Source organism: Panicum virgatum, chromosome 2K, assembly GCF_016808335.1.
Source record: "Panicum virgatum strain AP13 chromosome 2K, P.virgatum_v5, whole genome shotgun sequence".
Lineage (NCBI taxonomy): Eukaryota > Viridiplantae > Streptophyta > Magnoliopsida > Poales > Poaceae > Panicum > Panicum virgatum.
Window position 1 is genome coordinate 20,516,516 of NC_053137.1, and position 15,139 is coordinate 20,531,654.

The 15,139-nt window shown below is 44.6% G+C and overlaps 3 protein-coding genes across 4 annotated transcripts; all 3 read right to left on the reverse strand.

The window, feature by feature from the left end:
* Nucleotides 1–2,844: 2,844 nt before the first annotated feature.
* Nucleotides 2,845–6,728, reverse strand: LOC120670977 (28 kDa ribonucleoprotein, chloroplastic-like). Its single transcript, XM_039951171.1, has 5 exons — nucleotides 6,157–6,728; nucleotides 5,353–5,454; nucleotides 3,561–3,845; nucleotides 3,311–3,377; nucleotides 2,845–3,155 (listed from the first exon to the last, which is right to left on the reverse strand). Exons 1-4 carry the CDS (start codon nucleotides 6,622–6,624, stop codon nucleotides 3,315–3,317), a joined length of 918 nt encoding a protein of 305 aa, XP_039807105.1. The 5' UTR covers nucleotides 6,625–6,728; the 3' UTR covers nucleotides 2,845–3,155; nucleotides 3,311–3,314.
* Nucleotides 6,729–6,855: 127 nt separating this feature from the next.
* On the reverse strand, nucleotides 6,856–10,396 carry LOC120670986 (E3 ubiquitin-protein ligase RGLG1-like). Of its 2 annotated transcripts, none has more exons than XM_039951185.1 (11): nucleotides 10,087–10,396; nucleotides 9,235–9,994; nucleotides 9,035–9,119; nucleotides 8,774–8,914; nucleotides 8,571–8,684; nucleotides 8,392–8,489; nucleotides 7,991–8,091; nucleotides 7,747–7,854; nucleotides 7,511–7,617; nucleotides 7,339–7,418; nucleotides 6,856–7,150 (listed from the first exon to the last, which is right to left on the reverse strand). In XM_039951185.1, exons 2-9 carry the CDS (start codon nucleotides 9,472–9,474, stop codon nucleotides 7,614–7,616), a joined length of 891 nt encoding a protein of 296 aa, XP_039807119.1. In that variant the 5' UTR covers nucleotides 9,475–9,994; nucleotides 10,087–10,396; the 3' UTR covers nucleotides 6,856–7,150; nucleotides 7,339–7,418; nucleotides 7,511–7,613. The 2 variants fall into 2 exon arrangements, with proteins under 2 accessions (XP_039807119.1, XP_039807111.1); XM_039951177.1 differs by having other exon boundaries at nucleotides 7,511–7,635.
* A 384-nt stretch (nucleotides 10,397–10,780) lies between these two features.
* LOC120670968 (uncharacterized abhydrolase domain-containing protein DDB_G0269086-like) lies at nucleotides 10,781–15,139 on the reverse strand. Its single transcript, XM_039951160.1, has 5 exons — nucleotides 13,770–15,139; nucleotides 13,602–13,678; nucleotides 13,144–13,255; nucleotides 12,929–13,045; nucleotides 10,781–11,287 (listed from the first exon to the last, which is right to left on the reverse strand). The coding sequence occupies exons 1-5, from the start codon at nucleotides 15,021–15,023 to the stop codon at nucleotides 10,937–10,939; spliced, it is 1,911 nt and encodes a 636-aa protein (XP_039807094.1). The 5' UTR covers nucleotides 15,024–15,139; the 3' UTR covers nucleotides 10,781–10,936.

The following is a 15,139-nucleotide window of genomic DNA, read 5'->3' on the forward strand; positions in this document are numbered from 1 at the left end:
AGCAGGGAGGCAAGCATGAGAGGAGGAATAGGGTTGGATAGCAAAACAAAATAAGTTCCTAACTTCAAAAGTTCAAATCATATTTTCTCGTAAACCGTAAATCTGATTTACATCCCGTTTAAACTAAAATATTCTTTAGAATTAGAATTAATGGGACATAATAAGATCCAATATGTTATTTTAGAATTTTGTTTTAGAATTTCAACATTTCAATATACTATCTTGACATCTTGAATAGGTCATTTCAACATATGTAGTATACTACTTCAACATTTATTCTAAAAATGTATAATTACTTTATCCAAAATGTAGAATTACTCTTTTCAGAATGTTGAATCAATTCAAAAAAAATAAAGATGGTATTATTAGAATTGGAAGAAACTAGCGAGAAGCAAAGCACCGTACAGCTCATGATTGAGCATCAGCACTGACTTGACGGCTTGCTTCTTCCCTTCTGCATATTGTTCGTTGGACTCCTGCCCCTCCTCCTTCGCGCTGGCTGCATGCGATTGGGTGATAGCGCTCCTCCGGCAGTTGCGCGGGCATGCAGCATGCACGATGACCCTCTAATCATGTGCTAATTGGGCCTTGGGCTTTAAAGATAGCATTCTTATCTATCTTCTAGAAGACATATAAGGAACCCAGTTTGCTGGGTTCTATTTTTATTTTTATATTCAATTTCCTTTTACAATTGTTTTATTTTTTTGCGAGGGACACCTGGGCTATTTCAGATGCATATGAATAGTTTTGACCTTGATTGAAGCCAACATAATTGGACTAGCTTTCTAAAAGAACATAATGGGACTAGCCTTATTGCAAATTAAGCATTTATTGATTAAATTTATTATAGTTAAACCAAGTGGCAGATCCAGAAATAGATTAAAAGAGTTGATTTTCCTTCTTCCTCTCCCTTCCTTTCTCCCTTCCCTTCTTCCTCCTTCCTCCTAAAAAATGGAGGGGGGCTCAAGGAGGGCTCCACCCACCGCTGGATACACCCATGGTTAAACCTATTTACTCATATTTGAGTACTAAACTGTGCATGGGTATATTTTTCTTACAGTGACTTCATTAATCTTAATCTCTACAAAAATAATGCCTACCTACTTTCTCTACTTTGAACAAATGGACGACAAATAAGGAGTTGTGGAGTTTTGCAAAGAGTGGTATTCATTGAAAGAGAGACTGGGCAGATTTTCATCCTAATCTATAAAATCTATATAGTTGGTCCCCACTATATATTTCTCTCAACATACAAGCATTAATTTATAAAAGTTTATTCATTTATAAAAGTAATTAAAATATATTATTACTTCATTCAGCCACGCCAATATGTGCATCACTATTGGGATCCATAAGGATTTTACTATTTATTTGTTCTCTGGATTAGCCACATCACCTTCACTATTGTAACGATCCAATCAGCTTCGTGGACATCTTATATCCATGAAATGCATGTCTTATTCGTTTCTTTCTTCTCTAACCAAAGAATAACTCAAAAATCTTTTATTTTTCATCCAAGAGATTTCTCTTATGGCTTTCAATGTAATATCTACAAATGCATCATTTATACGAGCTTTTCTTTACTATTTTTTTTTTTGCAAACTCAATCTAAATGCTTATTTGTCTTACTACATGTTGTCCATAGCATTTTATATAAAAATTATAATATTTTTATTATAGTTTATCAAAAAAAATTCTCTCAAATTCCTCGGCAACGCGCGAGGAATCATATATATATATATATATAAGGCTGAAAAGAGACGAGAGTCGATGCATGCAACAAATAAATTGAACCTAGCATTCAAATTAAATTTTGATTGCACCGTTATGTTACTTACGGTAAGATTTTTAAAGTAATACTACGCTTTACTATATTTGGATAATATTTTTCATTACGGAATAACATTTGCTGACCACATTTGAACACCATGAATAAATAGAAAATTAAACATAATGCACAAATAAAATGTGAAATTTTGGTTGTATTGGACAAAAGATAAAAACTGAATACTGTGAACAAATAAATCTCTGGCGAACAATGTCTAATTTAGCTTTGCAAATAGATTAGTATATAAAAGTGAACAAAGGGCTATGTACGTGAATAAATTACTCTATATACAGAACAAACGTGTTACATGATCAAATTAATTTTACAAGAGAATGAAATATCTCCACATAGTGAATAAATTAGTATATAAAGTAAATAAATCAAGCTACAACACCAATATAATGCAAACAGATAGTTTAACTATGAGAAAAAATAAATACAAGTTTGTTAACATCTGTTTATATAAGAAGTAAAGAGGGGTTATATGAATTATGAAAAAATGATGAACTACAAATATAAAAAATAACTTACGCGTGATCTAAGAACAAAATGGAAAGAAAGAAAATAAGAAATAAATATATAAATATATAAATATATAAACATAGAGGAATAGAAGGAAGAAGTAGGAAAGGAGAATAAAAGTGTAGAAACAGAAAAAAAAATAACCACCTTGGAGGATCCGCCCAAAATAAGAACATACAACCCCCAGGTTATTGAATACACTAAGCAAGAATATAATTCGACAATTTTAGTCTAATTTATGAGGTTTGGATTTTTAAAGTCCTAATATGCCCCATAAAAAGAAACAAAAATACTTGTGCCTTTAAATATGATTAGCCCTTTTAAAGGAAATTTTTGTCTATCAGCTCTAGCAAGATTAAGGCCTCGTGTCCTTCCTAATGTCTACCGGCTACTGCCATTAACAAAAACTTTAACGCTGCATTAGTCGTGCATTCTTCCCTTAAAACACTGACATGTGGGCCCATACGTGCCTGGCAGATGCATTTGTAGCAGTGTCAGTGAACATGTCTCGTTCAGAAAGCAGAAGAGCCAAACTGCACATACACAATTGTTTTTCTCGAACAGATGTCAGACAAAATTTTGAATTGCAACGACAAATTGAGCTAGGTGCACCATAAGCCTACAATACATGAACTCATGAACACAACCAACAGTTAATGAAATAGCAGAGAACACTTCCTCTTCACAATAAGACAGGATGATAGGGAGCCCAGAACACAAGAAAAGAGAATGGAGGGTCTAAACCAGTATCAGACCACGCTATGATGCTCCTATGGAACAAGTCTGCTGTCCACCCAGACACATCCTCAGGCTAACCTCAGCAGCTTGCGCCGTAGCGGGCGGGCGGGCGACGTGGCGGCCGGGCGCGCCGAGGTGGCGGGGCCGCGGCCGGGCCATGTGTGCGCCGAGGTGTGCGGTGGCGGGCGGGCGGGCGCAGGTTGGGGGGCTGGTGAGGTCAGCCTCACTAGAAACCTCGCCGCGGTCGCTCCTCCGCAACATTCACCCGCAGGGCACGGCCATCCAAACTCTGTACAATCCAGGATGAAGAGTCATATTTTTGGGGTACGAAAACTTTAATTTGGCCAGGTTATAGAAAAAGGAAGAGATAGAATTGCCTCCACAGCCTCACTGACACTGATCATTTCAGTACTAACAAATTTGCTTCATCCAGTTACTATGGTTATGCAAATGGCAGGGAATCGACACTGACCTGTCCATCAAGGGCAGCAATAGCATCATCCAATTCCTCCTGTGTTGCCATAGTTACAAAACCAAATCCCCGCGAACGCCCAGATTCTCGGTCATAGACAACTCTGGCATCAACCACTTTACCATGCTCGCTGAACAACTGCACCAATCTAGAGTCATCCACTTGCCATGGCAGGTTGCCCACATAAATCCTGAAGGAAGGACCGCCAAATTGTCTGGGAGGTCTTTCCACACGAGAACCTCTAGGAGCTGCTTTATTTACAGTAAGAAGCCTTCCATTGACATCCTGTCCACATAAACAGGTAATCAGCTACACATGTAACTGTACATTCTTAAGTTATAAACAAGGCATCTATACAGGGTAGAATCATGAAATTCCGATATATAGCTAGCTGTTCATACTGACATAGAACTGGGTTCCTTATACCACTTTAGCACGCATAGCATATAGATGAAGTAAATCACTACTGAAGTTCACTTACAACAAAGCCTTCACTTGAACAGTATAAACACCATGATGTATGTCTAAAATCAAAGTCCTTACAGCGTGTCATGTGTGCAAGGCTTACCCCATACTCTCATAGCAGAGCTAGGAGCACTTAGCTCTTTGTTCCAAGCCATTACATGGGAGGGGAGCTGGGGAAGGATTTTTAGGTCCATTTCAAATTGAAGCTCCTGTGCTAGAAACAATGACAACTATATTTTCCAACACCAGCTGAGAGAGCAGCTGCAGAAGTACAGGAGAAAGGTGGGGAAAGTGCTAACTTTGTTACTTGTTTAATGACTTCTGGGTTCTACAAGGGGGAGTGGCGGAACGAGGGGGGGGGGGGCATGGCCCCCCTCAACAAGAAGAAAACTATGCAATAGTATAGAATTCATTGATAAAATTAGGTCAGCTTTTTTTTTAAAGAAAATCAATGCAAAACTAAAAAAAAGACTGGTTTCTCTTTAGCAGAGTATCTCGTCTCCGAACTTTCAGTTGAGGATCAACTTCATCCCTAAACTTTCAAAATGACAGTTTCAGTCCTCAACCTTTTTCATGCAGCTCAATTTAGTCCTTCATTCTACATGTCTTGCCACGTTAGCATGCCATATCAGCATCCAATTGTTCCTATCTTCGAACAAGCAATATATATAGGTTCGCACATACTTAAAAATAACACAACAAAACTTTAACTTGTGTCTACATGATTTTTTTTCACAAAAGGAACTTTTGTACGTCTATAATAAATATATTTGGATCAATTCTCTTTCTTAAAAACTGTACATTATTTCAGTTTCATCAAATTTATAGAAATGTTAATTTTTATGAACCATAACTGACTAGATGTGACAAGATGTGCCAACATGGTAAATTGAGCCAGATGGTGAAGTTTGAGGGCTAAAATAATTGTTTTGAAAATTTAGGGATGAAGTTAAACTTCGGCTGAAAATTTGAAGATGAAATTGACTATTTCATATGTTTGTCTGCCCCCCTTTAAATTTTCTCTCCAGTGTCCGCCACTGACAAGGGGTTAGCATATTTCACAAATTTTCAATGCGGATGAATTTAGTGCCTTACCCATTTGAGCCTCCATGCCTGAAGAATGAGAAACCCATACTCCTAAGCCCTAGCCGTATATTAATGTTTACATGAAGCATATTCATATGCAAACTGCGAACAGCATTACATGCATAACACAAGTGTGCAAATTTGGTTAAATGACTTGTACCTAGCATAAGGAAACAGGCTATCTTAACCATAACTAAACCCAGAATCTGTCAAGAAAAATAGCTCCATCAAATACACTCACATAGCGATGGAACATCTCCACAGCCTTCTCAGCCTCCTCGACAGTACTCATAGTGACAAACCCAAATCCACGGCTCCGATCTGTTTCTCTGTTGTAAATGACCTGCACACCAACAAAGTAAGCTCATTTCAGAGCAAAACAGCAAACTAAGCTCATTTCAGAGAAAAAGAGCAAATCCCTTTTTCAAGTCAAGGGGAACAGGAAGTCAGAAAGATATATTCGAAAGAGGTAATCATGAATATCCTTGAACCAGGATTATCGTCTAAATATATCCATTAAATGCAGAACTGACAGATACAGAAAGGTAGGAACCTCCATAGCGTGAAGAGGCAAAGAAAGGGGATAAGCAACAAGTGTCAAGTGTAAATGTTCAGTGCCCTACTTCCCTAGGCTGAAAATTTGTACTAAAAGCTGCACAAGGTTTAGAACCCTTTACTTAAACGAGCGTAACAGTTTTTAATCACTTAGCAAAGATGTTGTTCCGGTAAGAACCTGTAGTTGCAGCAACATCACGACGCACAGCAAGAACATCTCATGACGCAATACCACATTACAAGCTTACAACATACTGGAACCTAAATATCTGAAGTAAAAGATCATAAGTCAGGCAAGTAGACCACAGTTGCTGCACGTCTGCAGCTCCAGAAGTGCATTTCACCACACACCGCATAAAAACATTTTACACTAGCCGACTAAAAAAGTGATGCCGCTACAGAACAGAGGCGCCAGCAGAGAAGTTTCAGTCGAGGCAATTTTTATGCATGGCGTAAGGATCAAGGAGGCGGAAGCAACGGTCGGCCTCACCTCTGAGACCTCGACGACACCAGCCTGCTCGAAGAGCTGCGCGAGGCGCTCGCTGTCGACGTCGTAGGGCAGGTTGCCGACGTAGACCTTGGCCTCCTCGGGCGGCTCGACGTACTCCCCGACCTCCTCCTCGTCCGCGGCCTCCTCGGCGGAGGCGGACGCCTCGGCGGCAGCGTCCTCCTCCTCATCCCCCGACGCGAACGCCTCCTCCTCCTCCTCCTCCCCCTCCCGCTCGGACTCGGCGGGGGCCGGCTCCGCGTAGTCGACGCCGACGGAGGACTCGAAGGAGTCGGAGGCGGCGAGCCGGGCGAGCGGCAGGCGGCGGGCGGAGCGGAGGCCGAGCGGGCGGCGGGGCGGGGTCGGGGCGAGGAGGACGAGGAAGGGGGACGGGGTGGCGCTGGGCTTCGCGAGGGAGGCGGAGGTGCTGGCTGCGAGGGCGCGGAGAACCGCCGCGACGGAGGAGGCCATGGTGGCGCCGCGCGAGTGGGGGAGGAGGGGGGAAGGGGAAGGGGATAAGAGAGGGAGGGAGGAGCGAGCCGGGAGAGGATTTTTGGGGGCGATGAGGACTGTGACGCCTGGACTGGACCAGCCGATTTTTTTTTTTGTTGAAAAGATTGAGCCGATATTTTCCCCATCCTGCCATTTCAAAAAAAAAATCCCCATCCTACATGGGCTAGGCCGTGTATGTGGCGACTCACATTTTAATCGGCAATCAACAACGAAAAGTTCCCAAATAGTTTGTTAGTATCTGCTAAATTTCTATACGTATCACGTCATCACATCAAGAAAAAAAATATACAGGAATAGAAAAATGTTTACAGATCCCAGTAGTACGACTTATGAAACCGTCGGTCCAAGATAATTCTGATGTGAAATCTACGGTTAAGCTAATGCCGACTGTCAAGTGTCAACTGACTGAAGTCCAAGTGGTAGCAAGCTCCAGAGTTCAGACTGTACATCATCTGCCGTCCCCCATTCGTTTACGACGCTTCACCTGCGTGCATCAGAAACAAGGCTTCGTCAGTTTATTTATGCATACTCATGCTCACCTATACCTAGGTCCAGATAATTTTCTGTGTGATTGATAGTATTAGTTTGATACAATTCAGATTCACGCCCAAGTAAATTCAGAGAAATGTGCGAGCATAGTGCAGGTTTAGTGTGATCTGATCATAAACCTACCCGGCTACCGCCACACACAAGAACCGTCTCAGCAAGGTGGGGGAAGAGGAGTCCCCGGAGGCGCGCTTGCGGCCTGCTCACTGCAGATCACGCCATTGGAAACAATCACAACTCTAGAGCAACAAACTTATAACATCTAACTGCATCATCAGTTTCTTGTCCAGACACATACCGGATCCACTTGTCGATTATCGTGCTGTACTGGGCTGGTATCTTCCTCAGAGCTTCCAGCGCGAACTGATCCTCCTCCTCGGCTTGCGACGTTTCCTTTGACATTATCTAGGTGAAATCCACAAACTGCAAGGTATTACCAATGGCAGAAATAGAAAGAAAAAAAAATCAAATCAAGTGCATGAGAGAGAAAGACCACTCCTCTAGCTGAGAGCATTGTGTAACTATATCGCACACCTGGAAATTATCGAACAAACGCCGGTTATCGTCATATCGTGGCAGTGGATGCGATCATCCCATGGCACATCACCAACTCCGACGAGGACAATAGACAGAGGGAAATTACTGCAATAAACAAACCGTATCACAACTTATTTATATCCAAGCATGAATCTTTGCAAGTGGATGGAGCTTTGTCAACAAGGAGAATTAGGTGACCTTTAAGAAGACATCAGGTCTCTATCAATTAGGTGACAGTTACCTAGCACGTATGAGAGCCTGAAGAGTCCTTTCTTCAAGGTAGTTCATGGATCTTGCCTCAGTCGGGTAGCTTGCTGAATGAGCACCAGCACGTGTCGGAACCTGCGGCAAAATGAGCAAATACAAGCTTAAAAATTTGCCAATAAAGCAGAGGTAAATCATCAGAAACTAAAGAAGGGCAAATCGACAATTAATGGACAACGACCACACTCTTCATACTTTGTTTAGTTAATCGCCGCAAGAGCACAAATCCTGATGTTTCTCATTTCTAAGAGAACGCAAAGAAAAACAGTAGCACAATACAAGAGTACCATACATAACAAAATGCTCGAATCTGACTGCCATATGAAATATTCGATGAGTTTTTAATCAGAGCATTTGCACAGAAAATGGCACGCATATCTGGCCATCAGCTATGATCAGTAGGATGTGGTACTGGTGCCTAGAAGCTTCAACAATTCTCGTTGCCGTTTCTATGATAGGAGCTAGAGATGTCGGCCCTAAACCAGAACCCACTGACCGATCAGTCAGAGCGAGGGGGGAAGAAACGAAATGACTGAAAGTCTGAAAGTGCTTCATACCAGAGAGCCGAACGTGAGGGGCGATCTCTCTGTATCGCTGCAGTGCTTCTGAAACGCCGTTGCACGCCCGGCCATCTCTGTAGAAGTTGAAGACGTTCCGGTCGTGCGTCGTTGCTAAAAGCGCGTGGAAGCAAAATGAGGACACCACTACCCTCTGGTTCATCAGATGCAGAGATGGAATGATGAAGAATCAGAGGACTTACTGTCCCCGAAGCCGAAGCATGGGATCCTGTTGTCTTCGTCGTACGCTGACAGCGTTCTCCCGATGATGCCGATCGCCTGCTCGTAAGGGTTCGGAGCGTCGCCGAGGTGATGCAGGCTTCTCCCGTCGAAACAATGCTTCCCTGAAATTTCAGTTAACCCGTATACTGCAGTCAGATGACTGGAGAAAAGGAAAAATAACAATGGGGTCCATCCATCCATGGTTGGTCAGATCAGAAGCAGAAACTGACTGAAATTCCTACCTGTCCATTCGTTGCTCTTGGTGAAATCCACCCCGATTATAAGGTTAGATGACTCGAGCCCGACCTGTTGGAGCTTCTCCTTCACCTGGATGAGGAAAGAGAGATGCCCAAGACGGCAGCAGTGCCAGGCATGCATCTGTGATTCTGATACAGAGGGTAAGAAGTAAAGTGAAACTGTGAAAAGTGAACATGTAGCTGACCTGATCCAGGGTGCCGTAGTTCTGGTCTGTTCTTGCTGATCCATGGCCGGCGGCGGCGGCTGTCTTGAGACGAATGGACCAGGTGAAGCAGAACAGTAGAACTAAAGTGGAGAAGATCATCTCCGGGCTCCGGCTACAAGTAAAGGCTCTACAGCTCTCAAAATCAAGCAAGAAATGGGCATTGCCAGCGAAATCGGCCGGGAGAAGCAAGCAAGCAAGCTTGGGCAGTCGCACTAGCATCTGGAGCAGTGGAGCCTTTTATATCTGGAGAAGGTGAAGGCGATTGGCCCGGAACGAAACTGCAAGGCAACGACGACCCAGCAGCAGACTTGGAGAGGCCGCGACGCGATGGCGACGACGCGCAAATGTTGTCGATGGGCACGCTGAAACGAGTGGCCTTCGGTGTGGTGGTGTCATGGTGTTATTGGCTCCTCTGTTGCCATTCAGTTTTTTGTTTAAGGGTACTATTACTACTACATTATTACTAAAAATTTTTGCACAGACGAGCTCGCTCTTAAGTTTTGCAAAGATGCGTCATGTCCAACTTTCGCGTGTACGGATAAAGGAGACACGGCAGGAAAGAAAAAGCAGCAAGGAAGATTGGCAATGCCATTTCGTTCATACCTGGAAAAAGGAGCAAAAGGCTTGTTGCTGGGTTGTTTGGGATATGCATCGCTCTCTGCTGGTTGGCGTCCTGGACAGAACTTGTTTGTCTTCAGAAAAAACCTCAAGCACAGAACTCTACTTTCCTGGGGATAATCTGGATGATGGTTCAAGATACAGCTCACCAGCAATATGTAACAATATTCAGTTTGCAGAAGAGCGCCAGATAATTCCAAGAACAACCATTACCTGAAAAGGCACTCCGCGTGCAGTGAGACGGCACACGACTTGACTTAGCTGTTGACCGGGAGTGGCGTCTTGTTCAAGCCATTCCTCTACTACATCCAGTAGGAGGCCAGCAGCTCAGACATCAATTTTGCAGTTTCATTCTGCTGTTTATTCCCACGAATAGCTTCTCGAGTATTCAGCATCTTTATTTGTACACTGAAACTTTGGACCTCCCCTTTGCAGTGTGTCATCCAGTAGCAGCATAAATTATTATCACACGGAAGACCAAGTGACATCCGTTTCACCTTAAAATGGAACATTCTTGTCAAAGAATGGAAAATCTCAGCATCTTCACTATATCAACTTTTACAATTAGGCCCTATTTAGTTCTTTACCTGTAAACGCAAAAACGCCGTAAACGCATTATTTTGCGAAGAAATCTTGCTAATTTGAAGTACTAAATGAAGTCTATTTACAAAACTTTTTGTATGGATGGGCTGTAAATCGCGAGACGATTCTAATGAGTCTATTTAATCCATGATTTGCAACAGTGATGCTACAGTAACCATCCGCTAATTATTAATTAATCATGGATTAATTAGCATCATTAGATTCGTCTCGCGATTTACAACCCATCTATGTAAAAAGTTATGCAAATAGACTTCATTTATTAATTCAAATGACCAAGATTCCTTTGCAAAATTTTTTTGCAAAATGAACTAAACAGGCCTCGTTGGTTTTCCACTAAACAAGCATCAACAAATTGGGAAAACATCTACACAAGAACGCGAATAAAACAAAATTCTACCATTCCACCTTCTCTAAATGAAGGAGAAGACCTGTATCTGTAAACTGTATAAATATGGCACACCTATATTATTAGGGGTTCAGATAGCTCCATCTCATTGGATGTCTGATCTGTCTCTGCAGGAGGTAACCGCACATAGTTCAGTCCTAACCATTGCCATGGCCAGCACATGTACCGATGGCCATTGCGATTGACCGAGTCAGTTCTATTATCTGATTCCTCTAGCTGCCTGTTAAGCTCCTCCAGCCTCTCCCGCAGCCTGGACGATCGCAGATCCGCTAGCTTTAGTGACTTCTCTGCAGCATCACGTGCTGCCATCGCTGCGGTTGCTGTCTCTTCCTTGAACTTCAGCTTGTTTTCAAGCTCCACCATAGCTTGCTTTGCTTCATCTAGTTCCTTCCTAAGAGAAGAGATCTGCATGACAAACAAAGCTTAATTAGATTGAGCTCAACTAGTCTAAAGTAAAAAAGATGGTTGAAAGTGGTGCTTCACCATCATAAACAAACAATCCATTCCTTTGCATCAGTTAATCTATGTATGTTCTCTTGAACACAAATTCCAAAGCCGAGAAAATTGCTATTATAGGACTCGAAACAAGCGGCTTCGCTAAAATAGGACTCCTAACGTTTGCTTCGCTAAAATAGGACTTGAAACGTTGGCACTTCGGAATACATGACATTTTCCTCATTTTAATGATTTGATAATCCTAAATACATGTTTGGTTGTCTCATATGACTCTTTTGCCCTTGGGCTTAAAAGGCCATTGGCCTAGCTTGCCGTGGCCTCATCTGGAGTTCTAGACGCCAGCTCGCTTGCCGTGGCCTGGCCTAGGCGCGCTGCCTGGCCTGGCCTGGGCGCCTGGCCGGATCGCTGCAGTGCCGGCGTGCTGCCTGGCTTGGGCGCAGGGAGGGCAGAGGGCGTCGGAGGGAGGCGCCGATCTCGCGCAACGCTAGGGCTGGACCTCGCGCGTCACTGCTATCGCGGGCGGCGGCGTCTCTCGCGAGGGAGGCGAAACGTCGGAGAGATGCGTACGTGAATCGATTAGAACAGAAGGGCAATACAGTCAATACAAGAAATACATGTGTTTTAGTAATTAGTATTGAAAATGAGATTAAAATGAAAACAAATGTCATGTATTCCGAAGTGCCAACGTTTCGAGTCCTATTTTAGCGAAGCAAATGTTAGGAGTCCTATTTTAGCGAAGCCACTTGTTTCGAGTCCTATAATAGCAATTTTCTCAAGCCATAGCATTATATCAAGGATTCAAAGGCTCTATATGAGGGCCCCCCTTGCAGACTGCTGAATGCTTCACACAATTGTCATGGCGCTGTGCTGGCTATTGGTTCAGCTGCATCTGCTGCCACTAGTTGCACAAGGCATTGCTTACATTACACATCGATAGGAAAAATTTGTCTATCTGTAATGGGATAACAGCATAAGGCACCTAACTTGTTTCTAAACTGAAATTATTTATATGATTAACTGATTAAGCTGACAGGGCCATATCTAGGGATGCACTTAGGAATGCTTGAATAATAATAACATTAAGTATGGACAGCAAAAACATACTCCCTCCATTTTAAAATATGTATGAGATAAGCTAATTAATTCATTTGTTTATGAACAGAGGGGGTAACATAAAACCTATAACCACATAAAACAAATTTAAAGTTTACAAGTGCAAGATGGCACACAGAAGTACATATGATTTACAAGAGTTTTCAATATGTGTCTTCTGGGTAAATTGCAACATGTAGCAGAGGAAAATCTGTTGAATATCCTTTTTACCGGAATAAGTCTGTTCAATGTTATTCTCATGTATGCTACTCTAGGAATTGCAGGCAAGCCTTTGTGCTTTCTTACATTCTGTGATGCAGATCACTGTCAATACATTGATTAAACATATATATAAATTGCAAACTAATCGTGGTAGTTTGATTGCACATGGGACAGACTCACTGTGCTAGAAGTTGCTCCAAAAGAAATGCTTCTATCAGATAACCATGACGCAAAGGTGATAAACATGATACATGGAATATGTTTGTATTGAAGCACCTGAATTTGGAACTCTTGCTCAATAGATCTACCAGCTTCAGCTTCCTCCTCTGCTGCCATCTTCCATCTTTTAATCTCCTCTTCAGCAGCTGTCACGTCCATCATCAGGCCCTCAACCTGAGAAGTGCGCATAGAAAGAGGTTACCCATTGATCATAACCTGAAAAATAAGTGGTGTACTTGAAACATCAAACTAGACATGGGGAAGAAAATTACACTTTCATTTGCCACCCTTTCCTTCTCCTCAAGGTGCTTTATTTGCTTTCTTAGCTGGACAATCTCTTTTTCTTGCCCTTCCAGCCTTGTTCTAAGTAGGCCAGACTCCGCCCTTAAAACCAACAAATTACATAGATGATCAGAAGCAGGAAGCAATTTGCAATGGTTCAAAGCATCCACACTCGCAGCAATATGTAAATGTTTTTTTTTTGTGCACAGAAGTTCAATAAGCATATATGTCTTAAAAAAATTATAAGGTCACTTTACACAAAATCTAACAAAACAATCTTCTAAGTTCATTAAAAGTCACTAAAGTTCAACAGGTAGCGAAAATATGAACCAGATGCACAGGTACTTGAAAACTTCTCTACCCCTAGAACTAGGTGTGAACGAACTTGGATCAGGAAATGAACTAAATATCCGTCACCAGTTCCAAAATTAAAAGTCATAATAGCTACCTTAGTGCTTCGACAAGATGTTCAAGCTCAACGATCTTAACTTGGGACTCCTTCATGGTATTCTCTAGTGCCCCTGCCTGCAAAGTTGATTACATGACAAACAATTTAGTGCACTACGCAAGCTCAAGAACTTGCAATACCATGGATGGCAATATCTATTGTACTTACCAGGGTATAGACCTCGTCCTTCTCCACACTCCCTGGCCTGTGCTCCTTTCGCTCGTCGAGTCCAATCTCAATGCCGGCCTCCCTCAACCCATCTTCTGCAACCTTTAACACTTCGCTCGTAGTTGCCTGTAGTGCACTCCGGAGCAGCACGCCAATGTGCTCCTTCTCTTTAATCAGTTCATCCACCCTGTCCTCCAAACCCCTCAGCTTGCTCTCCTTGTCATCAATGAATGCCCCAACCTTCTCCAAGGCCATTGCCGCAAGCTCATAGGCCAATTTCGTCCCTTCCAGGGACACCTTGAGGCTCTCCTCAACGTCTGTCTCCTTCCACACAAAAACCGAGTCTGACAACGTGCTGGCAGCATCGGCATCAACCAGCTTGACCACCTCCCGGATTTCATCGTACAGCTTGGAGGCGCAGCCGATCTGCTCCGCGAGCACGGGCCTCTGCGCGTCGAGCTTCCCCTCGAGAGAGCCAATTTTGTCACGGAGATCGGAGATCTCGGCTTGCTGCTGCGAGAGGGACTTGGAGAGGGATTCGCACTCGGCGGACCTGGACGCGAGCGATGCCTCGAGCTCGGAGACCTCGATGGCGATCTGGTAGTTGCGGTGTTCCATCTGCTCCCGCGCGCGGTCGCGGTCGCGGTTGGCGGCGTCGATCTGGGCGAGGAGGTCGTCGACGATGTCGTTGGCGCGCTTGAGGACGCCGTACGCTAGGGCGGGGAGGCCGGCGGAGTACTTCTGGGAGGTCGGGAGCGGTGCGGGGGCCGAGGAAGGGGAGGCCTTGGCGGAGATCCTCTCGAAGCCGGAGGAGAGCATGGAGGAGGCGGTGGCGGCCTCCGCCTGGAGCGCGGCGAGGGAGCGGGCGGAGGCGGCGGCCTCGGCCTGGACCGCGGCGAGGGAGCGCTCGGAGGCGGCGGCCTCGGCCTGGAGCGCGGCGACGGAGCGCGCGGAGGCGGCGGCCTCGGCGGTGAGCTCGTCGCGCTTGCGGAGCGCGTCCTGCGCGAAGGCCTTGAGGCGGGCGAAGCGGTTCTCGGTGTCCGCGAGGGAGCCCTCGGCGGCGCGGCGGAGGCGGCGCTCCTCCTCGAGCTCCGCGGCCAGGTCCAGCAGCCGCTGCTGCTGCTGCTGCGCCTGGGCGTCGGGCTGGGGCTGGGCTTGCGGTAGGGTTTTGCGGGCGGGGGCGGGAGAGGGAGACGGAAGGGGGTCCTCGTCGACGTCGGAGAGGGCGGCGGCGTCGTCGTCGTCGTCGGCCATGGCGCCGGAATTGGCCGCGGCCTGGACGACGGCGGCGGCGGGGGTGGGTTTGTGTCGTCGCGTGAACGAGGAGGTATCTTCCTTGCGGGGGGTCGGGTGTATTGGGCGCGACCGCG

Coding starts and splice junctions, on each gene's coding strand:
- LOC120670977 (XM_039951171.1), bottom strand. CDS start 6,624: ATGGCCTCCTCCGTCGCGGCGGTTCTCCGCGCCCTCGCAGCCAGCACC. Junction 3,846..5,352: donor TGGAGATGTTCCATCGCTAT/GTGAGTGTATTT, acceptor TTATGTGGACAG/GATGTCAATGGAAGGCTTCT. Junction 3,378..3,560: donor TTGCTGCCCTTGATGGACAG/GTCAGTGTCGAT, acceptor TGGATTGTACAG/AGTTTGGATGGCCGTGCCCT.
- LOC120670986 (XM_039951177.1), bottom strand. CDS start 9,474: ATGCTAGTGCGACTGCCCAAGCTTGCTTGCTTGCTTCTCCCGGCCGAT. Junction 8,915..9,034: donor CAAGAGCAACGAATGGACAG/GTAGGAATTTCA, acceptor CTGAAATTTCAG/GGAAGCATTGTTTCGACGGG. Junction 8,490..8,570: donor CCCTCACGTTCGGCTCTCTG/GTATGAAGCACT, acceptor GTTCTGGTTTAG/GGCCGACATCTCTAGCTCCT.
- LOC120670968 (XM_039951160.1), bottom strand. CDS start 15,023: ATGGCCGACGACGACGACGACGCCGCCGCCCTCTCCGACGTCGACGAG. Junction 13,679..13,769: donor AGGACGAGGTCTATACCCTG/GTAAGTACAATA, acceptor TCAACTTTGCAG/GCAGGGGCACTAGAGAATAC. Junction 11,288..12,928: donor AGCAAGAGTTCCAAATTCAG/GTGCTTCAATAC, acceptor TTTGTCATGCAG/ATCTCTTCTCTTAGGAAGGA.